This window comes from Mobula hypostoma, chromosome 29 (assembly GCF_963921235.1).
Source record: "Mobula hypostoma chromosome 29, sMobHyp1.1, whole genome shotgun sequence".
NCBI lineage: Eukaryota > Metazoa > Chordata > Chondrichthyes > Myliobatiformes > Myliobatidae > Mobula > Mobula hypostoma.
The window spans coordinates 3734720-3759229 of record NC_086125.1 but is presented as its reverse complement, the minus strand read 5'-3'; the positions used below and the strand labels follow the sequence as shown (position 1 = coordinate 3759229).

The 24510-nt window shown below is 46.7% G+C and overlaps 1 protein-coding gene across 3 annotated transcripts in view; it reads right to left on the bottom strand.

Annotated features, from left to right (window-relative positions):
* The window catches only part of LOC134339443 (long-chain fatty acid transport protein 1-like), a 98615-nt gene that overhangs the window by 16285 nt on the left and 57820 nt on the right, over positions 1–24510 (bottom strand). For all 3 annotated transcript variants that reach the window (XM_063035958.1, XM_063035959.1, XM_063035957.1), the window contains 7 exons: positions 22034–22428; positions 16893–17054; positions 12255–12324; positions 11386–11477; positions 7591–7700; positions 5452–5661; positions 3518–3644 (listed from right to left, as the gene is read on the bottom strand). In XM_063035958.1, the coding sequence (XP_062892028.1) occupies positions 3518–3644; positions 5452–5661; positions 7591–7700; positions 11386–11477; positions 12255–12324; positions 16893–17054; positions 22034–22428 (1166 nt within the window). The remainder of the gene's footprint in view (positions 1–3517; positions 3645–5451; positions 5662–7590; positions 7701–11385; positions 11478–12254; positions 12325–16892; positions 17055–22033; positions 22429–24510) is intronic.

The window sequence follows — 24510 nt, the reverse complement described above, 5'->3', positions numbered from 1 at the left end:
TAATTAGGCTTCTCGCAAGGGCCAATATAAAGGAGTTAGGTTTAACCAGATTGGCCATTGTGGCTGTGGGCCAGAGTTAGAGTCAGGAGTTGAGGCTTTAGCGAGAAGGGTCAAAGGCTGCAGGTAGATTTTTTTTTCATTTTTCTTCTTTTTTATGGCAGAGTTATAGCAGTGAGAATGCCAGACGGGATAGTGGAATGCTGTGGGAAGGCAGGAAGACCTGCAGTGTCCCTGATGACTATACCTGTAAGAAGTGCATCCAGCTGCATTTTTCAGACCATGTTAAGGACTTGGAGTTGGAACGGGATGAACTACAGATCATTCAGGAGGTTAATGGATTCATCGACAGGACTTTCTCACTATTTTTTCTCTCTTTTTGCACTATTACTTAATTTATATATTTTAACATTGATTTCTTATTGCAATTTATAGTTTTTAATCATGTATTGCAATATACTGCTACTGCAAAACAACAAATTTCATGACATATAGTACACCACTGATATTAACCCTAATTTTGATTCTGAAAGTGATGTCACAGGTAGATATTCATAAAGAAAGTTTTTGGCACTTTGGCCTTCATAAATCAAAGTATTGAGTACAGGAGTTGAGATTTTATGTTGAAGTTGTATAAGACATTGGTGAAGCCTAATTGGGAGTATTGTGTACAATTCTGGTCACCTAGCTACAAGAAAGATGTCAATAAGATTGAAAGAGTACAGAGGAAGTTTGCAAGGACGTTTCCAGGCGTTGAGAACCTGTGTATTAGGCAAAGGTTCGGACTTTATTCCCTGAAGTGTAGAAGATTGAGGGGATATTCGATAGAGGTATACAAAATTATGAGGGGTACAGATATGGCAAATGCGAGCAGGCTTTTTCCACTGAAGTTGGGTGGGACAACAACCAGAGGTTATGGGTTAAGGATGAAATGGGAACAACAGGGAACTTCACTCAGATGGTGAGTGTGTGAAAAAATCTGCCAGCAGGAAGTGGTGGATGTGGGTTTGATTTCAACATTTAAGAGAAATTTGGATAGGTACATGGATGGGAGGGTTATGGGGGGGGGCCTATGGTCCAGGTGCATGTTGATGGGATGAGGCAGACTAGATGGGCCAAAGGGTCTGTTGCTCTAGGCTCTTTGACTCTAACGCAAGAACAGAGTGTTCATCTCATCATGTCTATGCTGTCTACAATGCATTAAAGAAGTGGTAACTGGCATAGTGGAGGAAATATTTGCTAGTTGGCAATGCGCAGGATGAATTTCACAACAGACCCCATGAGGAGGCTGCTCTCCCTCACTCTGACCTCAACAGCAGGGAAGTCACAGGTGCAGTTCCTCAGGACTCCAGCAGATGGTGACAAACTCACATGTGGCAGAGTGCACCGAAGCCTCAAGTTGCTCAGGCTGCAAGTGAAGCAAATTTGAGCAGATCTAACCTGAGCCAGGTGCAATGTACTGACCTGTTGTTGTGATTTCTCTTAATAATGAAGAGGGCATGATAAAGAAATTGGTAAATAATATCAATGAGGAAATGGATTAAGTTCACTATAGTGTGATATAATTCATTTGGAAATTGCAAAACTGCAAGGAAATCCGCATTCTCAGAGGTGTAGAGGAACAGAGAGACCTTAGGGTATAAGCACAACGATCCTCAAAGGCAGATGAGTTTAATAATAATGTTCTTCTGTATTAGCTCAGCCACAACAAATAAGAAACAGGAACTGGAATTGTATTCAACACCAGCTAGACTGCAGATGGAGTACCACGTACAGCTCTTGTCATCCCCTTACAGAAAAGAAAAAGTGTAGAAGAGATTTACTAGAATTTTGGTAAAGACTGGAAAACTGCAGCTATGAGGAAAGATTGGATAACCCAGGGTTTGCTTCTTTGGAACAGGAAAGTACCAGGAGAGACTTAACTGAGTGTTTAAAATTGTGAAGACTTCAGCTGAATTGGAAGGACACACATTTCTTCTGACTGGATCATCATGGCCTGGTATGGGAAACTCCAATGCATAGGAACAGAAGAGTCTACAGAGAGTGGTGGACTAAGCCAGTTCATCACAGACACAGCTCTTCCTACCATCAAGAACATCTACAAGAGGCGATATCTCAAGAAGACAACATCATTAAGGAACCCACCATCTAGGCCATGCCATCATCTCAATGCTGCCATCAAGCAGGAGGTACAGGACCCCAATGACCCACAGCTCAAAGTTCAACAACAGCTTCTTCCCACTGCCATCAGGGCCATGAACTGATGTGAAAACGTCTAACACTACTTGACACTGTATTTCTTTTTACTCCCTCTCAACTCGGACTAATGTTATTATGCTAATTTTTTTATTTTATTGCCCAAATTATGTATAAATTATGCTAATTTATGTTAGTCATGTTTGTAATGTACTGTGCTGCAAAAAGCTAATTTTCATGGCATTCTTATCCTAAAAATGTATACCATAACAATAAACTTGAACTTATCGAGCAGAAGGTAAGCAAGTGTTCTGTGCCATCTTTATCAGCCTCTCGCTCGTGGCTGCCGGAGGAAGGTGTCTGTGTGTAATGGTCTTTCTCTTCTTCTTGTCCGTTGTTGCTGGAGGAAGATCCTGGTGTTCAAATGGTCTCTCTCTCCCTCGATGCTGTCGGAGTCCTGGGTCTCGGGCAAGGCTTAGTCGATTGGACTCTGTTATAATGATCTTCTGGTTTCTGGTTGCTCCTTTTTGTGCAATTTTCATCGGGGTGGACTAGCATTGCGGCCTGAGGTTAATGAATGATGTGACACTGGATTGAACTGGATTGAGCTGAACTGAATATGCCTGGTCTGGTTCAATGTTTTGTGGTTCGGTGTTTTATATTCAGTGTTTCTCGGCTTCTATTTGTTCTGTCTGTGTGATTTGTTTTTTTTGCAAATTGGGGGTTTGATGTTTTTCTCTGAATAGGTTCCACGGTTTTCCTTGTCTGCGGGAAGACATATCTCAGGGTTGTACACTGTGTACATACTTTGATGATAAGTGTACTTTGAACCTTGAATCTTTGAAGTTGATAGTAGAAGGGTGAAAAACAAATGGACATCAGGGTTAAAGTATAGGCAGACAGGAGAGGAGATGGGGATATATTATTTTCATACAAAGGGCAGAAACCAATATTACCAATTGAGGCAAAAACTCTCATCATATTTACATTAAAAAAGGACAAGAGACCATTCAGCCCTTTAAGCCTGTGCTACCATTCAATATGATTATGGTTGATCATCCAAGTACAGTCCCCTATTCCAACTTTCTCCCATCTCCCCAGACAGGGGTAGTGGGGGGGGGGGTTATAAAGTATGTGGCAGTTTGCGGGGCATCAAGAAATAAGTGAGGGAATGAGTCTAGAGGGATTGTCCTGCTGGTCAGTTTGGAATTGATGGGCTGAATGACCAATGTCACAGGAAAATTATGAGGTTAGCACGGCACCAGTATCTCTGGGAGAGGCAACACCCAGTTCCGATGAACCACCCCTCTGACACGGCCCTTACCTGGTTTGCAGGGCACACACAGCCCCTCCGGACCACGGATCAACTCCAGCGTGTCCTCGTTCACCTTCACCAGGTGGATGGGGTAGACATGGGGCAGGATCCGGCTGTTAAAGCCACAGGCCCCCACCTGTAGAGAGAGAGGAGGGGAGAGCCTGGCGTCAATGTTCAGCAGACTCTAAAGCCAGCAACAGTGCAAAGTCCTGCAGCCACAGCAACCCCTTGTCAGAGCCAGTGTAGAGTCAGACCTAGCAACACTCCAAATCACCCTGAGAACCCGGCTACTATTTGGAATGCTGGAACTGTGGACTGGGTGCTGGGGGCCTGGACGGGTTCACCTCCAGACACACAGAGCTCCTGAGGGAGTATGCAATCCTGTGGAGCCCCTAAGTCCAGGACAGAACATGGTTGTACATTCAAGTGCAGTGAATGAGAACCCACAGCACTATCCGTCTCTCCCCCATGAGGCACATGCACAGATCTGAAACTTTTACACAGGCACTGCGGAAAGTATCCTGAATGGTTGCATTCTGGTACGGCAATTCCAACGCACAGGTGCACAAGAGTCTTCAGAAGAACCTGGTCCATCAGGGGCTCAACCCTCCCACCACTGACAACATCTACAAAAGGCTCTGCCTCAGGCTTCAACCATTTTCTCCCTCCAACCATAAACCTCACCACCCCCCCCTAATTTTCTTCAAACAGATCAATAAGATTGAAAGAGTACAGCAAAAATTCCTAGGACTTGATGACCTGAGTGATAGATTTATCAAAATTATGAGGGGTATTAATAGGGTAACTGCAAGCAGGGTTCTTCCGTTGAGGTTGGGTGAGACGAGAACTAGAGGTTATGGGTTAAGGGTGAAAGGTGAAATGTTTAAGGAAACATTTCAGAGGGTCATGAGAGTGTGGAAGAGTTGCCAGTGCAAGTGGTGGATGTGGATTTGAGTTCAACATTTAAGAGATAATTGGATGGGTACTTGGATGGGAGGGGTATGGAGAGTCACAGCCAGAGTGCAGCTCAATGGGACGAGGCAGAATATTAGTTTGGCATGGACCACATGGGCCAAAGGGCCCGTTTGTGAGCTGTGACTGAGTGTTCTAAATACTCCCATACCAAGTGTAGGTCCAGGAGAGATGATGGGGAAATTGTCTGGCACTTTTATAGCAGACATTTTGTTTGGGAGAAGTTGAGCTGTAGCAGTTCGATGAAAGCAATGAGGAAATCACAGATTCTCCCACAGAGTCGGGAGAGCTAGAGTAATAATGTGAGACAGGATTGTTTGTCTTGGAGTCTAAGGGGTGACCTTATAAAAGGTATATAATATTGTGAGGACTGTACATAATGTGGGTTGTCTTTTTCCCAGCACAGGGGGCAGATCTTTAAAGGAGATCTCTGGGGTAAGAACAAGCTGGCAGATGAAGTGGTAGAGTTTGGTACAATTAGAACGTTTAAAAGACATTTAAACAGGCACACAAATAGGAAAGGTTAGGAGGAATGTGAGACAAACAAGGACAATGGGATGAGCTCATTTGGGATTAGAGCAAAATACAAAGTGCTGGAGGAACTCGAAGGATCGGATGGCTTTGATGGGGTGATGTGGACAGTCAACATTTCAGGTTAGGGCTCTTCATCTGGACTTGATAAAGGCTCTTAACCCGAAAGCAACTGTCCATTTCTCTCCACAGATGCTACTTGACTCTCTGAGTTCCTCCAGGACTTGTACAATGGTTCAGATTCCAACACCTGCAGTCTCACATCTCCTCTATAGCTTTGGTCGGCACAGTTGTCGTCGTGGATGGCCTGATTCTGAGAGCCTGTCTTCCATGTTGTGTAACTCTATGCCTATGAGTCACTGCTGAGAAACAGGCCAACGCCCATTCCGACTGACTGATAGCTGCACAACCTCAGCAGGTGTGGGGTGAATGGCACTCACCTTGCCATCCAGGTTAGCGATGGAACAGTTGCACTCGGTGGCCCCGTAGAACTCAGCCACCCGCTCGATGCGGAAGCGGCTGGCGAAGGACTCCCAGACCGAGGGCTTCAGCCCGTTGCCGATCGCCATGCGGACACGGTGTTGGGACTCAGCACGTCGCGTCGGCTGATTCAGGAGGTAGCGGCAGATCTCACCGATGTACTGAACAATCTGAGGAAACACGGTTACACATTACACAGGCACAGAGGGTAGAAACATCAGCCTCTGACCTTGGTTTGATCCCACCCTCCACTGAAGAGACTGTTTTCACCCTGTACTCCTCTGTGACTGTTGGTCAATTAATCCTTCATCACAGGACTAATGAAAGAGGCTGAGGGAGAGAAAGAGAACTCTGCAGAACCCAAACAGCTCATTCTCCAGCCCTATACAGTGGGAGATATGAGAGTGAGGGTGACAGTGACAGGGGGGAAAGGGTGACAGCGAGAGAGAGACAGAGAGAGAAAGAAAGAAAGAAATATACAGGCTTTCTCCCTGTTGGGAGGATTCTAGGACGGTGCGCGGGAGATTAAAGCTGGAACCAAGCTGTGCATTGGAGTGACGTGGGAGAGTGGAACCAAGGAATTCCTCCCCAAAACCATCAGAAATGCAGGTTAAATGGAACTTGTCAAACTAAATCTGACAAAACATTTGTCAGCTGAGGAGAAGGGGATGATGGCATAAAGAAACTGAAGTTTCTAAATGGGGTGGAAGAGAAGAGGATGCTTCCTCTTGTGGAATAATCTAGAATTGAGGGTCAGTGTTTAAAAAATATGGGATAGATAGATAGATACTTGATTGATCCCAAAGAAAATTACAGTGTCACAGTAGCATTACAAGTGCACAGATATACAAATATTCAAAGAGAAGTAAGAAAGAATAAAAAATAAGATACCTCAAACAGTCTAACAGGAGGGGGTCATCACTTCCTCAGCTACAGGTTGACTCATTATAGAGCCTAATGACCGAGGGAAAGAATGATCTCATATCACGCTCTTTGGAGCACCACAGCTGTCTCAGTCTATTACTAAAAGTGCTCCTCTGTTCAGCCAAGGTGGCATGCAAAGGGTGAGAAACATTGTCCAGAATGGGCAGGATTTTCTATAGGGTCTTTTGTTCTATCACAGCCTCCAGTGTGACTCCTGTAACAGAGCCAGCCTTTCTAATCAGTTTATTGAACCTGCTGGATTCACCCATGTTGATGTCATTGCCCGAGCACACCACTGCATAGAAGACTGTACTGGCGACAACAGACTGGTAGAACATGTGAAGGAGAGGTCTGTATATTCCATAGGACCTCAGTCTCCTCAGAAGGCAGAGGATAGAGATAAGGTTGACTTTCTTCTCTGAGGGTTCTGAGTCTTTGACACTCAAAGGGGAGTGGAAGCACAGATACTGATTTATTTTAAGGTAGAGTTTGATAAATTCTTGAGAAACAAACTGGTGAAAGATTACAGCCTGTATGAGGGTAAGCAGGAATGTGGAGGTTAGTATACAATTACATCAGCCATTACATTTTTCACTTATTCAAGGAATGTGTGATTCAGCCAGCACTTAATTGCACAAATTGCCCGAAAGTCAGTGGCAGAGAGCCATGCCTTGAACTGCTGCACTCCTTGAGGTGTGGGTTTACCGACAATGGTATTAGGGATTCTGGCCAGGTGACACTGAAGGAACAGTGATATATTTCCAAGTCAGGGTGTGAGAGGCCTGGAGGTGGTGGGTTCCTCGCCCTTTTCCTGTCTTTGTCTCTCTAGCTGGTAGAGGTGTTGCAAATGGAAGTGCTGTCTAAAGAATCTTGGCAAGTTTCTATTGTACGTCTAATAGATGGCACAGACGCTGATACTGTGTGAGAGTAGTGGCGTGACTGAATGGTTGTGGCTAGGGAGCTTATCAAGTGAGCTGCTATGCTCAGTACAGTGAAAGGTGGTCAGTGGTCAGTCCTGCTTCCATCATCGGGTCTAAGTCGACCCTCCTGTTGTCACCTGCAGTCAGTGGATAGAAAGTTTCTAAGGCGGCAGCTGATGCACAGCCAGGGAAGGAGGAGTCCTTGGGTCGGGAGGGCTCAGCGTGCAGAGTCCAGAGTGCCTGGCTAAAACTCACAGTGCAGTTGTGCTTCACGCAGTCATCCCAGAAACGGGAGGCGGAGAACTTCTTCCTGATCACCACGGTCAGGCCATGCAGCAGACACTGCCCCACACCGACAATATTACCTGGCAGGAGTACAGACAGAAGCAAGGTTAGCGACCAGGTCCTGCCACGAACACAGGCAGAACACACGTGCAGAACGTGAACGTCAACATGAAGACTAAGCACAGTTAAAGATAAGGATGATAAAGATTAACCTTATTTGTCAGATGTACATTGAACAATTAAGTGAACAGCGTCAACAACTAACACAGTCTGTAGATATGCGGGGGCAGGCTACAAGTGTTGCTATACTTCTGGTGCTAACATAGCATGCTCACAACTTACTAACCCTAACTCGTACACCTTAGAAACGAGACAGGAAACCCACATGGTCAAGGGGAAAACGTACAAACTCCTTACATACAGCAGCAGGAATTGAATGCCCATTGCAGGTGCTGTGGAGCGATGTGTGAATTGCTACGCTTCCGTGCCACAGCGGTTAGGAGGGTTTGCTCTAGTGTGCGACTAAGAGCTCATTCTAGCTGGTGGGTTTTAATGAGGAGTGAAACAGAGAGGTTTGGGGAGGGAAATTCCAGAGGGTTGGCAGCCTGAGTCATTCCTACAAGGGTGGAGAGTTGCACAAATAGCCAGAACTGCAGGAGGCTTGAAATCGTGGAAGGATGTACTACTGCAGATTTCAGGGAGGGTCGGGAGAACATCCAGAATGCAAGTAGGAGAATCTAGACACTGAGCCTTCGATGAATTGGATGGCAGTGAAGGTCACTGAGCCAGAGGTGATGAGTAAATGGGGCTGAGTGCGTGTTAGGAACCAGTATGGCTGGTCGGACAGCTATTGTTTGTAGAAAAGTAAACAGGGAGTTCACAGACAGGAAGGAGGTCGAATCTCACTGCTCTGTGACCTGTTTTATTACATTGAATGAATGTAGTGACTTTTGCCATATCTACACTAAATGACAGAGTGACCTCCAGCTGACTGATGTCTGGAGCAATGTGCTTTAAATGTCCTCAGTTTCTCTCCTCAAGGAACAAACAGGAGGCTGATAGAACTTGTTAGGTCAGGCAGCGTCTGTGTAGGGAGATGGACACTAGATGTTTTTGGTCAAAACTATTCATCTGGGTCCAATTCCCTCCACAGGTGCTGCAGACGGTCACAGGTTAAGGGTGAAAGGTGAAATATAAGGGAGAAGATCTTCACTCAGAGGGTTGTGCAAGTGTGGAACGAGTGGTAGATGCAAGTTTGTTTGCAACATTTAAGAGAAGTTTGGATAAGTACAAAGATAGGAGGGGTATGGAGGGCTATGCAGAATAACAATTTGGTATGGATTTGACGGGCCAAGAGCCTGTTTTTGTGTTGTAGTGTTCGACAACTCTTTGACTTGCTGACTTCCCCCACCCTCTTGTCGGTACTCCACCTGCAGCCACTGTGTTTTTTCTCATAGATGCAGCTTGACCTACTGAGTGCCTTCAGTGTCTTCTTTTTCTGACCTGAGCTGGACCTGGGTAGGTGGGGGTGATCGGTGGACAGAGGCTGAGGTTCTCCACTTCCTCTCGAGCCTCAGCAACAAGCCTGTATTAATCATTTCTCCCTGCCACACCCTGGGGTCGCTGTGGAGGAGCATCGCATTTCTCCCAGGCTGGTCAAGGTGGAAGGAGAAGGTAGAGGTTCAAGCTGTGAGACTGAAGCACCCAGGAATCCTGGTGTCCAGAATGACCCCAGTGCCAGTCTCCGGGACCCATTCCTATCATCGGACACAGAACTGTACAGCTTAGGAGCAGGCCAAGCCCTTTGGCCCACAATATTGTGCTAAACTAATTAAACTAGAAGTCACACATCTAACTTCTGCCTACACAAAGTCCATGTCCCTCCATTCACTGTTCCTGACCAACAGACTCTTAAACACTTCTGTTGTATTTGCCCCCGCTACCACTGGCAGCACATTCCAGGTATCTACTCTCAGCGGTGGACAGGGTGAGCAGTTTCAAGCTCCTGGGTGTCAACCTCTCTGAAGATCTTTCCTTGGCCGAATGTATCCATGCAGGCTAAATTGTATTCCATTAGAAGTTTGACTAGATTTGGTACATCACCTAGATGCCAGCAAGTTTCTACACGCATACCTCAGTTGAAGGAAGGTCAGCATTCACATGGAGGTTAGAAATGCGCAGGATCAAAAGGGACTGCAGAAGTCTGTAGGCTCAGCCAGATCCATAGTGGGCACAGCCCTCCCCACCATCTTCAAAGGGCGGTGCCACTAGCAGGAAGCATCTATCGTGGAGGAATTTCAACCCCCACCCCACGACATGCCCTCTTCTCATTACTACCAGCGGGGAGGCGGGACAGGAGCCTGAAGACCCAAACTCAACACTTTAGGAACAGCTTCTTCCCCTCCACCATCAGATTTCTGAATGGACATTGAAATCCATCACTATTTTTGCTCTCTGCTTGCACTACCTTTTAAATTTTTAATACAGTTGAGCACCTCTCATCTGAAATGCTTGGGGCCAGAAGTGTTTCAGATTTTGGATTTTTTTGGATTTTGGAATATTTGCATCTATACAATACCTTGGGGATGGAGCCACGAGTCTAAACATGATATCCATGTGCATCACATATGCAGCTTATACATATACCCTGAAGGTAGTTTTATATAGTATTTTTAACAATTTTGTGCATGAAACAATAATCTGCACACTGATCCATCAGAAAGATAAGCTATCGCTTCCTCGGCTGCCCAGATGGACAGTCAGTGGCTGCTTGGCATCGCCATCATTCCCAACACTGAATTTATGTGCTACTGGTGATCAGTCTTTGTCATACACTTGCTCCAGAAGATGTCGACTGTGGGAGCATTGTACACAGGCGTCATCTTGACTGGAAACATTGTCACAATTTGTGTTGTACTGCTACCAACAAATCTCACGATATGTGTCAGTGATAATAAACTTGATTTGTGATGCTTCGTAAATCCTGCCAGGGACTTTGTCAGCTTACTCTCTGCCCTCAAACTGAAGTGGCTGAGCCAAGGGAGTGCCGCAGAGTCATACATGCTACCTAGTCAGATGAAACGCAAGGCAGACGTTCTAACGCACGTCTTCTGTTTCACTCCTCATGGCTGCTGCTTGACCTACTGAGCGCTTGTAGTATCTTCTGTTTTTGATACAAGTCGGACGTCAGTAGGTGGGAGCCATCGATTGATGGTGGTGGGAGCATCCCTGCTTCCATCTTGAGCCCCAGCACTGATCCATTTATTAATTATTTCTCCCCGCCACAACTTGGGAGCTGACGTTGGAAATCCAGTTTGTGGATACACAAAGGGTACAGCAGGTATCAGCCAGCATTAACCCCTTGCTCTCCCCTCCTCTTGGCTTGTCTCTAAAACACAGACATAGTTTTCCTACCAGTCCTATTCTTTCAGGAGATTTTGGAGCTCGATCCCTAGTAGATGTTAGTTGTTCCAGTGGTCAGTGACAGATCTGTGTGCAGTTTGCTGTTCTCAGGGTCCAATGGCTGTGGGTTCAAGGTCATGCTGAGGGACTGCTGGAGGTGCTGTATGTGACATTGAACTGAGGGCAGGTAGCAGGAGGGCAGGTTTAATCATGACCTCAGATGCTGTCAGTGTGGCGTTTACTTGTCCATTCTCGGACAGCGTGGGTTTCCTCCTATACCCCAGAGAGGTTAAATAGCTGACTAGCAGGTTAGTGTTCATTGGGAATATGGACATTGTTAGGATTAAGAAGCCCACTTGTTACCTGCTGAGTGATACAATGGCAAGCAGTCATAAATGACATCATCATGTCTCATCTGGAATCCGTAATATGCAAACGCAGCCATCCGATAATACCTGAAACCAAGGAAGTAAGACAAGAGCAGCAAGTGAGATGAGAGGGATCGACACAGCCACTCAAATCTCACACGTGGAAAACTCATTAAAAGCAATTCATTTCCACACGTGGACAAGATTGGACAATGAGATGGTGCAAACTCTGTGCGGCATCCTGACCCAGGAGATTTTGCTCCTTACTGGATCAGTTGGGGGTAGGGGTTAATATTGTGCTCAGCCCCTGCTATGAGTTAACGACCTAAAGATGCCTTCCACCCGGGCACCATCTAGACCCATCTCCTACTCGATACGAGTAGTGATGGAGGCAGACGCCGCTGTATCGAGCCTGCCACTATTCAGAGAGCCATGTAACAAACATGCACTCTAACCTCCCCACCCACCTCCTCACAAAGTATGGATCTAAGACGCCACTGGAAACTGGTTACTCTTTGTATGTGAGCTCCGAAAGGACTCATCAAATATTCCTGTAAGGGGTGACAAAGTATAATCAGGTGACTGAACTTCTAAGGAGACAGCTGCCTAACATGAAGCCAGATCGTCCCTCCAGGGCAGGTGGGGAAAGAGGCCCTAAGGCCAGAAATATTTTTGGGTAGATTGGTTCAGTAATACAACCCAAATATTTTCAACTCCCTCTGAAAATTCCAATTAAACTTGCTACTCCTTTAAGGCAGCACACAAAATAATTCCTCTCTTTAGAAGCTGCCATCACCCATCTGTTTCTTCAGAATTGGTACCGATGTTACCTCTGCCTTGGGCCATGCCCATCTTGGTCTGTACCTGCTGTGCACGACGATGGCAGCTTTGGGCATTCCAGTGGTGCCAGATGTGTAGATATAAAACAGACGATCTGCAACAGAGAGCATATACAGTTGCTGCTTTTTGTTGAAGAAGTTCTAAGCTTCTCTCCGCTCCTCCTCACCTCCCCCCTACTCCGGCATCACATTGCCTCAAATCAGACCGACAACTGAAAAGTCCCTGCTCCTTCCCCCCCAAAAACAACTATTGCAGAAGCTGAAGTTCTGAAACACAAATCACGAATAGTAGAAATGTTCAGCAGGTCAGACAGCATCCAAGGAATGAGAAGCTGTTAACATTTCAGGTTCAGAACCCTTCATCTGAACTATGATAAAAAGAGGACAAGTGGGTTTAAGGTAGGGGGAAGGGAGTGAATAGAAGAGGAAGCTCCCTGGTTCACTTATTCCTCCCTACCTATCCCTCCTGTTCCCCCTTCCCAGGGACATTCCCCTGCAGGTACAACTCCTGTTCCTATACACTGTTTTCGTTAATCCTGCTCGTCAAGGCCTTCTCATGGCCCCTTCTGGCTCTCCTAATTTCTTTCTTAGCTCCTTCCTGCTAGCCTTACAATCTTCTAGATCTCTATCATTACCTCATTTTTTTTGAACCTTTCGTAAGCTTTTCTTTGTTTCTTGACTAGATTTTCAACAGCCTTTGTACACCACGGTTCCTGTACCCAACCATACTTTCCCTGTCTCATTGGAACGTACCTGTGCAGAATGCCACGCAAATGTCCCCTGAACATTTGCCACATTTCTGCCGTACATTTCCCTGAAGACATCTGTTCCCAATTTATGCTTCCAAATTCCTGCCTGATAGCATTGTACATGGCCTATCAGCGGCGTCAAAAGAGCTTTACCAAGAAGGATTTCTCGCAGGTCGGTGGCGGTTATTTAAAAAGGGAGGGCGCTTGTCCATTGTACATGGCCTATCAGCGGCTAGAACCGGAGCACCATTCGTGAGTTGGATAGCAGGGAAGGTTCAGGTACAAAAGGGAGACACTGCCTAGCGGAGCGATCACCAACCTGGTGATCTGAGGCAGAGTGGTAGGGCTTTGGCAAGAAATGGTCGAGGCGAGGTAAATTACCAGTGAGGAATAGAAACAGGAAGTAATCTGTGAGGCCTATGTTCTATACTGGATGTTAGATGTGGAATGTTCGGGAGACTCCCAGCCTCTCAGACGGCCACATCTGCGCCAGGTGCATCGAACTGCAACTCCTTAGGGACCATGTTAGGGAACTGGAGATGAAGCCCGATGACCTTCGTCTGGTCAGGGAAAGTGAGGACGTGATAAGAGAGGAGCTATAGGCAAGTAGTCACACCGGGGCCTGGGGAGACAGGTAAGTCAGGAAAGGGAAGGGCAAGAGTCAGATACTAGAGAGTACAAAATGGGAAAGTGCTTAACTGGGGAAGGGCTAACTATGAAGGGATGAGGCAGGAACCAGCGAGAGTAAATTGGAAACAGATGTTCAAGGGTGAAAGCACAGAAGTAATGTGGAGGAAGTTTAGCGACCACTTGTGCTGGGTTCAGGGTAGGTTTGTCCCACTGAGACAAGGAAAAAATGGTAGAAAAAGGGAACCGTGGCTGACGAAACATGTGAGGCAACTCGTCAAGAGGAAGAAGGAAGCATATGTTAGATGTAAGCAGGAAGCAGGAGGGGCTCATGAGAAATATAGGGTAGCCAGGAAGGAGCTTAAGAAAGGACTTAGGAGAGCTCGAAGGGGGCATGAGAAGGCCTTGGCATGTAGGATTAAGGAGAACCCCAAGGCGTTCTATGCGTATGTGGGGAATAGAAGGATGACAAGAATGAAGGTGGGGCTGGTAAAGGATAAAGAAGGCAACATGTGCCTGGAGGCGGAGGAGGTTGGGGAGGTCCTAAATGAATACTTTGCTTTAGTATTCACAAGTAAAAAGAACCTTGATCAGGGTGAGGCCGAAATAGAACAGGCCTGTGTGCTGGACAATGTGGAGATTAAGGAAGAAGTAGTGTTGGATCTTCTTAAAAATATCAAGATTGCTAAGTCCCCAGGGCCAGAACTGATATACCTCAGGTTGCTGTGGGAAGTGAGAGAAGAGATCGCTGGAGCAGTAGCTATGACCTTTGAATCCTCTTTGGCTGCAGGAGAGGTGCCGGAGGATTGGAGAATGGCAAATGTAGTTCCCTTGTTTAAAAAAGGTAATAAGGAGAATCCTGGGAACTATAGACCACTAAGTCTTACGTCGGTGGTCTGCAAACTATTGGAAAGGATTCTTAAGGATAGGATCTACGAGCATTTGGAGAAGTACAGTCTACTCAAGGATAGTCAACATGGCTTTGTGAAGGGAAGGTCGTACCTCATGAGCCTAATTTAAGTTTTTTTAAGTTGTAAGTTTTAATTATAGCTTTAAGTTCCTCGGGGTCAATATCACAAATGACCTGACTTGGTCCAACCAAGCAGCATCCACTGCCAAGAAGGCCTACCAGTACCTTTACTTTCTGAGGAAGCTAAGGAAATTTGGCTTGTCCCCTAAAACCCTCACTAATTTTTATAGATGCACAGTAGAAAGCATTCTTCTGGGGTGCATCACAACCTGGTATGGAAGTTATTCTGTCCAAGACCGGAAGAAACTGCAGAAGATCGTGAACACAGCCTAGCACATCACACAAACCAATCTTCCATCCATGGACTCACTTTACACCACACGCTTTTGGAGCAGTGCTGCCAGGATCATCAAGGACAAGACTCACCCAGCCAACACACTTTTCGTCCTTCTTCCCTCCGGGAGAAGGCTCAGGAGCTTGAAGACTCATATGGCCAGATTTGGGAACAGCTGTTTTCAACTGTGATAAGACTGCTGAACGGATCCTGACCCGGATCTGGGCCATACCCTCCAAATATCCGGACCTGCCTCTCGGTTTTTTTGCACTACCTTACTTTTCCTTTCCCTTCTATTTATGATTTATAATTTAAATTTTTAATATTCACTATCGATTTGTACTCCAGGGAGCACGAAGCGCAGAATCAAATATCGCTGTGATGATTGTATGCTCTAGTATCAATTGTTTGGCGACAATAAAGTATAAAGTAAAGTAACTAAGTTTTTTGAAGAGGTAACAAAAGAAATTGATGAGGGTAGGGCCGTAGATGTGATCTACGTGGATTTTAGCAAGGCATTTGACAAGGTCCCCCATGAGAGACTCATCCAGAAAGTCATGAGGCATGGGATCAGTGGAACCTTGGCTGTTTGGATAAAAAACTGGCTTGCAGGAAGAAAGCAGAGGGTAGTAGTGGAAGGACAGTATTCTGCCTGGAGGTTGGTGACTAGTGGAGTGCCGCAAGGATCTGTCCTGGGACCCCTGCTCTTTGTGATTTTTATAAATGACCTGGATGAAGGGGCGGAAGGACGGGTAAGTAAGTTTGCGGCAGACACGAAGACTGGAGGAGTTGTGGATGGAGCTGTAGGTTGTCGAAGGTTACAAGAGGATATAGACAGGATGCAGAGTTGGGCAGAAAAGTGGCAGATAGAGTTCAATCCGGATAAGTGTGAGGTGATGCATTTTGGAAGGACAAACCAGAAGGCTGAGTACAGGGTTAATGGTCGGTTTTAAGAGTGTGGATGAACAGAAGGACCTTGGGGTTCAAATCCATACATCCCTCAAGGTCGCTGCACAGGTCACTAGGATAGGTAAGAAGCCCTATGGGATGCTAGGCTTCATTAATAGGGGAATTGAGTTCAAGAGTAGAGAGGTTATGTTGCAACTCTACATATCTCTGGTGAGACTACACTTAAGAGTATTGTGCTCAGTTCTGGTCACCTCATTATAGGAAGAATGTGGAAGCTATGGAGAGGGTGCAGAGGAGATTTACCAGGATGTTGCCTGGATTGGAAAACAAGTCTTATGAGGCAAGGTTAGCAGAGCTGGGACTTTTCTCTTTGGAGCGTAGAAGGATGAGAGGGGACTTGATAGAGGTCTACAAGATTATGAGAGTCATAGATAGGGTGGATAGCCAGTACCTGTTTCCCAGGGCACGAATAGCAAACACCAGAGGGCATATGTACAAAGTTAAGGGAGGGAAGTTTAGGGGAGACATCAGGGGTAAGTTTTTTACACAGAGGGTTGTGGGTGCCTGGAATGACTTGCCAGGGATGGTGGTGGAGGCTAAAACATTAGGGGTATTTAAGAGCCTCTTAGACAAGCACATGGATGAAAGAAAAATAGAGTTACGGGGTAGTGTGGATTTAGTACACTTTTTTTTAAGGAAAACATGGGTCGGCACAACATTGAGTGCCGAAGTTACTGTGCTGTAGTATTCTAGTGTCTAGTGTCTACCCCTGTGGCTGTCTCCCTTAACAATAAATACTCCTGTCTGAGCGAAGTGTATGCTGACACTCCTCAGGATACAAATATTAAAGAATAATAATGGGATAGTATACTCCACATAATATGAATGATAGATTGCTAAAGCTTCTTCATAAATGGTAACTGCCAGATAGTTTGAGGTTGTTAGTGCAACACCCTGGGACAGAGCAATGTGACGTGATTCTCAAATGTAGCAGTTACACTGAGGTTTCCGAATTCTCCTTTGAATTGCACGGATGAACAGATCTGAAAAGTATTGCAGTGAAATAATCCTTACCCATGAATCCTACTGAAGGAGGGGGAGAGGGGGCGAATTTAGACGCCGCATTGAGCTGCGGGTCCAGATGTTCAGTCCCAGCGGCAACTTTACTGGGGTCCCAGTTCCCACTGCAGAACTTCCGAACAGTTTTTCCCAGGATTCCATTCACTTCCAACAGAGCTGGAATAAAAGCAGGGACAGAAGGCAATCAGGCAAAGATCTATCAGTTATCTTTTCTACTGTGTTTAAAGTTTATCCACCGTTGTTCAAAGAATAAACTTTAAATAGGTGCTAAATGACAGAACAGAGTTGAAAAATGTAAACATTAGAAATTTACAAACTTGGGATGGAAGTGTAGTAATTGTTCCTGGACTGGTAACTAGTGATCCCTGGAAGCAAGTCCAGCAAGTACAATTCCCACTGTAGCAGGTAAGAAATTTAAATCCACCCAATTAAATAAACATGAGTTTATGAAATAAAGTGAAAGCTGGACTGGACTGAGAAAGTAATACCAACTCTAACTGATCCGTCATGTCCTCTGGCTGCCTAACGCATGCCACCCCAAACAGATCCTTTGCTCTCAGTTGAATGGAAGGTCAGCAAGCCCCTGATGGGCAAAGTAACATCAAAGACAGGCCGATTTGCGAAGGTCAGGTAGTGGCTGAAACGTGGCGACAGGGTCTGGGCCCAGAGTGTATCGAAGCGACAGGGCCCGGGTCCTAGAACGAGGAACGATCCAATGCTTGGACGAGTTAAATGCTGGGCCAGATCGAAAAGGTAGGGTGTTGGCACCGGAGGCAAAGGTTGGGCCAGTTCTGCTCCACGACATTTACTCGGCTTTGCGCTAAACTGAGGCTGTGGCCTGCTCCAGCTGCTCTCGGCGTCACGCCTGTGGACTCACTTTCATCCTCAATGCCCACTTGCTTTTACTGCTGGCACAATTTGTTTTTTTTTCCTCTCTCTGTACATTGGGTGTTGTATTATTTTTTAATGGGTTTCTTTGTTTTGTGGCTGCCAATAAGGAGACGAATCTCAAGGTTGTATAACGTATACATATTTGATAATAAATATACTTTGAACTTCAAAATCAACCTGAGGAAATTCAACATTTCATCTAAAAACTGAGAAGACATTGCACCCAATAGATAGACCTGCAGGAAATCTGTTTAAGAGGGAGCTGTGCTACATGAAACGACCTCTGCTGTGCCACACAGAACAAGCGGCAGCTGCAAAAGGACAGACTGAATAGCCAGTACCCACCACTTACTCTTGCCCACACTGCACCAGAATACCTGGGTCCTGGATCAGCATCTGCAGCCGCCCGACAGACAACCCCGAACTCGAATAGGGTGACCGCACTACTGCTACTACCTTTCCAAATGTCTTATAGACATTGTGCCCACCTCTACAGATTGTTCCACTGACCCACTACCCTCTGTGTACAAAAGGAGCCACCTGTCACAGTGACTGAACTACCTGGCTTTTGTCAAGTGAACATGAACGATCCCAAAACCGTAAGTGCAAGAAGGGCAGGGGATACTTAACTGACCATTTCTGATTAACTGAAAATAATCAAATTAACTGGCTGCCTACCTTATTACTGACTGCTGTCTACAGACTGGGTGTAGTGTGGTTAATTCTGGTAGGTGCTATGAATGGAAGGATAGGGGCACGTGATACCCCTGTACCGAGTGGCTTATAATCTCCACCTTGAAATATATCAGTGTTGGCAGCAGAACTTCAGGTGGCGATGAAGAGGCGTAGTATTGCAACAAGTTGCTCTCGCTCAACATCAGCATGATTGTGGACTCATAAGGGGGAAAATCAGAAGCACACACACCAGTCCCTATTGAGGGGTCTGTGGTGGAAAGGGTGAGGAACCTCAAGTTGTCAACATCTCAAATTACTATCCTGATTCCAACAGATTGATACAATCATGAAAAAGACACATCAGCTATACTTCATTAAGTGATTTGGTATGTCACCAAAGACTCTTACAAATGGCTACAGAAGTAAGGTGGAGCACATGAAGGCACAAGCTTCCTCACCATTATGGGCATATTCAAGAGTATCTCAAGAAGGTGGCATCCATCATTAAGGAACCTCATGCCCTCTTCTTGTTACTAACATCAGGGAGGAGGTACAGAAGCCTGAAGACCCACACTCGACAACTCAGGAACAGTTTTATGAATGGTCCATTTCTTTTTTTTTTGCACTATTTACTTCCAAAATTCATAGTAATTTGTATATCTTACTGCTGCCGCAAAACAACTAATTTTGTGCCATCTCAGAAAGTGATATACCAGAACCTCGCCCTTGCATCTTATCCAGCACTCAAAATCTTGTGATTGCGAAGATGACAGCGCAGGAAATCTACAAACAGATGACACCACTGGGTCATCTTCAACTCCTTAAAGCAAGCAGTGGGCAGTAAATACCTGCCTTGCCAGTGATGTTGGAGCTTCGGACACCACCACTTCATTATGGCCATCAGGGGGACGTGTACAGAAGGCCGAAGACACACACTCAACATTTCAGGAACTGCTTTTTCCCCTCTGCTATCAGATTTCTGAATGGTACTTAAAGTCATGAACACTACTTTGTTATTCATTTTTTTGTACTTTTTTTTATTTTAGGACGGCATGGTAGCGTAGCTGTTAGTGTACTGGGATCACCGATCGGGATTCAATTCCTACTACTGCCTGAAAGGTAAAGCTCTCCCATGACCACGTGAGCTTCCTCTTAATGCTCCGATTTCCTCCCACATTCCAAATATGTGTGGTTAGTGATGGTGAGTTGTGGGCAGGGACGGTAAGTTGAGGGCAGGGACACTGAGTTGAGGGCAGGGACACTGAGTTGTGGGCAGGGACGGTGAGTTGTGGGCAGGGACGGTGAGTTGAGGGCAGGGACGGTGAGTTGAGGGCAGGGACGGTGAGTTGTGGGCAGGGACGGTGAGTTGAGGGCAGGGACAGTGAGTTGTGGGCAGGGACACTGAGTTGTGGGCAGGGACGGTGAGTTGTGGGCAGGGACACTGAGTTGTGGGCAGGGACACTGAGTTGTGGGCAGGGACGGTGAGTTGTGGGCAGGGACGGTGAGTTGTGGGCAGGGACACTGAGTTGTGGGCAGGGACGGTGAGTTGAGGGCAGGGACGGTGAGTTGAGGGCAGGGACGGTGAGTTGTGGGCAGGGACGGTGAGTTGTGGGCAGGGACGGTGAGTTGAGGGCAGGGACACTGAGTTGTGGGCAGGGACACTGAGTTGTGGGCAGGGACACTGAGTTGTGGGCAGGGACGGTGAGTTGTGGATAGGGATGGTGAGTTGAGGGCAGGGACGGTGAGTTGTGGGCAGGGACGGTGAGTTGTGGGCAGGGACGGTGAGTTGTGGGCAGGGACGGTGAGTTGTGGGCAGGGACAGTGAGTTGAGGGCAGGGACGGTGAGTTGTGGATAGGGACGGTGAGTTGTGGGCAGGGACGGTGAGTTGAGGGCAGGGACGGTGAGTTGAGGGCAGGGACAGTGAGTTGAGGGCAGGGACAGTGAGTTGAGGGCAGGGACGGTGAGTTGTGGATAGGGATGGTGAGTTGAGGGCAGGGACGGTGAGTTGAGGGCAGGGACAGTGAGTTGAGGGCAGGGACAGTGAGTTGAGGGCAGGGACAGTGAGTTGAGGGCAGGGACAGTGAGTTGTGGATAGGGATGGTGAGTTGTGGGCAGGGACGGTGAGTTGAGGGCAGGGATGGTGAGTTGAGGGCAGGGACGGTGAGTTGTGGATAGGGATGGTGAGTTGAGGGCAGGGACAGTGAGTTGTGGATAGGGATGGTGAGTTGAGGGCAGGGACAGTGAGTTGTGGATAGGGATGGTGAGTTGTGGATAGGGATGGTGAGTTGTGGTTAGTGATGGTGAGTTGTGGGCAGGGACGGTGAGTTGAGGGCAGGGACGGTGAGTTGAGGGCAGGGACGGTGAGTTGTGGATAGGGATGGTGAGTTGTGGGCAGGGACGGTGAGTTGAGGGCAGGGATGGTGAGTTGAGGGCAGGGACGGTGAGTTGTGGATAGGGATGGTGAGTTGAGGGCAGGGACAGTGAGTTGTGGATAGGGATGGTGAGTTGAGGGCAGGGACGGTGAGTTGTGGATAGGGACGGTGAGTTGTGGGCAGGGACGGTGAGTTGAGGGCAGGGACAGTGAGTTGAGGGCAGGGACGGTGAGTTGTGGATAGGGACGGTGAGTTGTGGGCAGGGACGGTGAGTTGAGGGCAGGGACAGTGAGTTGTGGATAGGGACGGTGAGTTGTGGATAGGGACGGTGAGTTGTGGGCAGGGACACTGAGTTGAGGGCAGGGACACTGAGTTGTGGATAGGGATGGTGAGTTGAGGGCAGGGACAGTGAGTTGTGGATAGGGATGGTGAGTTGAGGGCAGGGACGGTGAGTTGTGGATAGGGATGGTGAGTTGAGGGCAGGGACGGTGAGTTGAGGGCAGGGACAGTGAGTTGAGGGCAGGGACAGTGAGTTGAGGGCAGGGACAGTGAGTTGTGGATAGGGATGGTGAGTTGTGGGCAGGGACGGTGAGTTGAGGGCAGGGACAGTGAGTTGTGGATAGGGATGGTGAGTTGAGGGCAGGGATGGTGAGTTGAGGGCAGGGACAGTGAGTTGTGGATAGGGATGGTGAGTTGAGGGCAGGGACAGTGAGTTGTGGATAGGGATGGTGAGTTGAGGGCAGGGACAGTGAGTTGTGGATAGGGATGGTGAGTTGAGGGCAGGGACAGTGAGTTGTGGATAGGGATGGTGAGTTGTGGATAGGGATGGTGAGTTGTGGGCAGGGACGGTGAGTTGTGGATAGGTTATGCTAGCACCAGAAGCATGGTAACAGTTTTGGGCTGCCCAGCACAATCCTCACTGATTTGTTTTAACACAAATGATGCATTTCACTATATGTTTCAATGTACATATGACAAATAAACCTAATCTTTTTTAATTGTAACTTATATTAATTTGTCTTGCACTGTATTTTCCCCACAAAACAACAGATTTCACATTAGTGATAACAAACCTGATTTTAATAATGAATACCTAGAAGTAACAAGTGCACCATGAAAATAGTAAAAAATTATTGCAGAAGAATTTAGTGTTGAGAGCATGAAAGGTTCAATAAATATTTGACAGGCTGACTCACCATCACTCATCTCTGCTCCAAAGATGATGGCTTTGGCTCCTGACACAGACAGACAGTGAGTGAGAGGGTCCAGACGAAGATTAAAGTTGAGCAGGGCAGCCTCCACCCCGATCTTGGCCATGCCGAGCCACAGGCCAACAAACTCAGGCCGACTCTCCATGAACAGGGCAATGACGTCACCCGGCTGGTAGCCCTGCTCGAGGAGGAAGTTCCCCACTGCGTTTGAGTACTCATCGAGTTCCTTGAAGGTCCAGCTTTCATCCGCTCCTTCATAAATAAGGGCCACTTTGTCCGGGTATTTCCTCACTGTTTCTTGGAAGATCTTTGGGATGGTGCTGTCTTCCTTCTGGTGTTTCTTCACCGCTAACTTAACACGCATCAGCAGGAACAGCCCACTGCCCAGGAGAGAAACAATCACACGTGATTAGCTAGCACGTCAATAATCATGAAAGTAACGACAGGGTGATAAAGTTACATGACATGCTTGCTTTTATTAGTCCAGGCACTGAGTTCAAAAGTCAGCAAGTTTATAAAACTCTTGTTAGCTCTCATCTGGAGTACTGCATTCAATTCTGGTCTCTGCATTGTAGAAAGGAATGTGGATGTTTGGGAGAAGGTGCAGAAGAGAAGAGGTTTTGCAGATGTTGGAAAGTTTAAGCAGCACATACAATAGGATACTTTGAGAATAATTTTGACTTTGATAAAATGCTGGGGGAGCTCGGCAAGTTAGGCAGCATCTATGGAGGGGAATGAACAGTCCTGATGAAGGGTCTCAGCCCGAAATGTCAACTATTTATTCCCTTGTATAAAAGCTGCCTGACTTGTGGAGTTCCTCCAGCATTTTGTGTCGGTGGCAGAAGAGATGCTGCCTGGATTAGAGGACAGGTACTATAAGGTGAGGTTGGACTAACTAGGGTTGTTTTCTTTGGAGTGGTGCAAGCTGAGACCTGATAGAAGTAAATAAAATGATGAGAGGGACTAATAGACCAAACAGCCAGTATCTTTTCCCCAGATCAAATGTCTTAAGTGCATGCATTTAAGGTGAGAGGGGGAGAGTTCAAAGGAGATGGACAGTACAAGTTTTTCTTCCAAACACAGAGAGTGATGAGTGCATACAATGTGCTGCTGAGGTGGGAGTGGAAGCAGATATGTTACAGAAGTTTAAGAGGCTCTTGGAGAAGCACATGGATATACACTCAGTGGCAAGAGAAAATTTGCGGATGCTGGAAATCAAAGTAATACACACAAAATACTGGAGGAACTCAGCAGGCCAGGCAGCATCTATGGAAAAGAGTCAACGGTTGATGTTTTGACCCGAGACCCTTCATCAGAATTGAAAAAGAGAGATGAGAAGTCACAGTAAGAAGGTAGAGGGAGGAGAGGAAGAAGAACAAGGTAGTAGGTGATTGGTGAAACTGGGACAAGGGAAGGGGTGAAGCAAAGAGCTGGGAAGTCGACTGGTGAACCCGATAAAGGGCTGGAGAAGGGGGAATCTGATAGGAGAGGACAGAAGGCCATGGAAGGAAGGGAAGGGGGAGGAGCACCAGAGGGAGGAGATGGGCAGGAAAGTAGATAAGTTGAGAGGGGAAAATGGGAGTGGTGATTGGTGAAGGAGAAGGGGGGTCAATTACTAGATGTTCGAGAAATCGATGTTCATGCCATCAAGTTGGAGGCTACACAGACGAAATATAGGGTGTTGTTCCTCCAACCTGAGTGAGGCCTCACTGCGGCAGTACAGGAGGCCATGGACTGACATGTCAGAATGAGAATGGGAATGGGAAGTAGAATTAAAATGGGTTGCCACTGGGAGATTCCGATTTTTGTGATGGATGGTGTGTAGGCACTCGGAGAAGAGGTTTCTGATAAACACTCAGTGATCACTTTATTTGGTACAACCTGCTCGTTAATGCAAATCCCTAATCAACCAATTGTGTGGCAGTAACTCAATGTGTAAAAGCATGCAGACATGGTCAAAAGGTTCAGTTGTTGATCAGACCAAATTTCAGAATGGGGAAGAAATATGATCTAAGTAACTTTGACTGTGGAATGATTATTGATGCCAGATGGGGTAGTTTGAGTATCCACGAAACTGCTGATCTCCTGGGGTTTTCACACAAAATTCTCTGAAGTTTACAGGGAATGGTGTGAAAAAACAAACAAAAAAAATCCAGTTTGCAGCTGTCTATGGCATTGTTAATGAGAGAGATCAGAAGAGAATAGCCAGACTGGTTCAAACTCACAGGAAGGTGACAGTAACTCAGGTAACCACACATTACAGCAGTGGTGTGCAGAAGAGCATCTCTGAACGCACAACACGTTGAAGCTTGAAGTGGATGGGCTACAGCAGCCGAAGACCGCGAACATATTCAATGGCTACTTTATTAGGTACAGGAGGTATCGAATAAAATGGCCACTGAGTGTGGAGGAGTGTAGACCATGTTCACTCAGGAGTGATTAGTTTAATTAGGCACCATCAG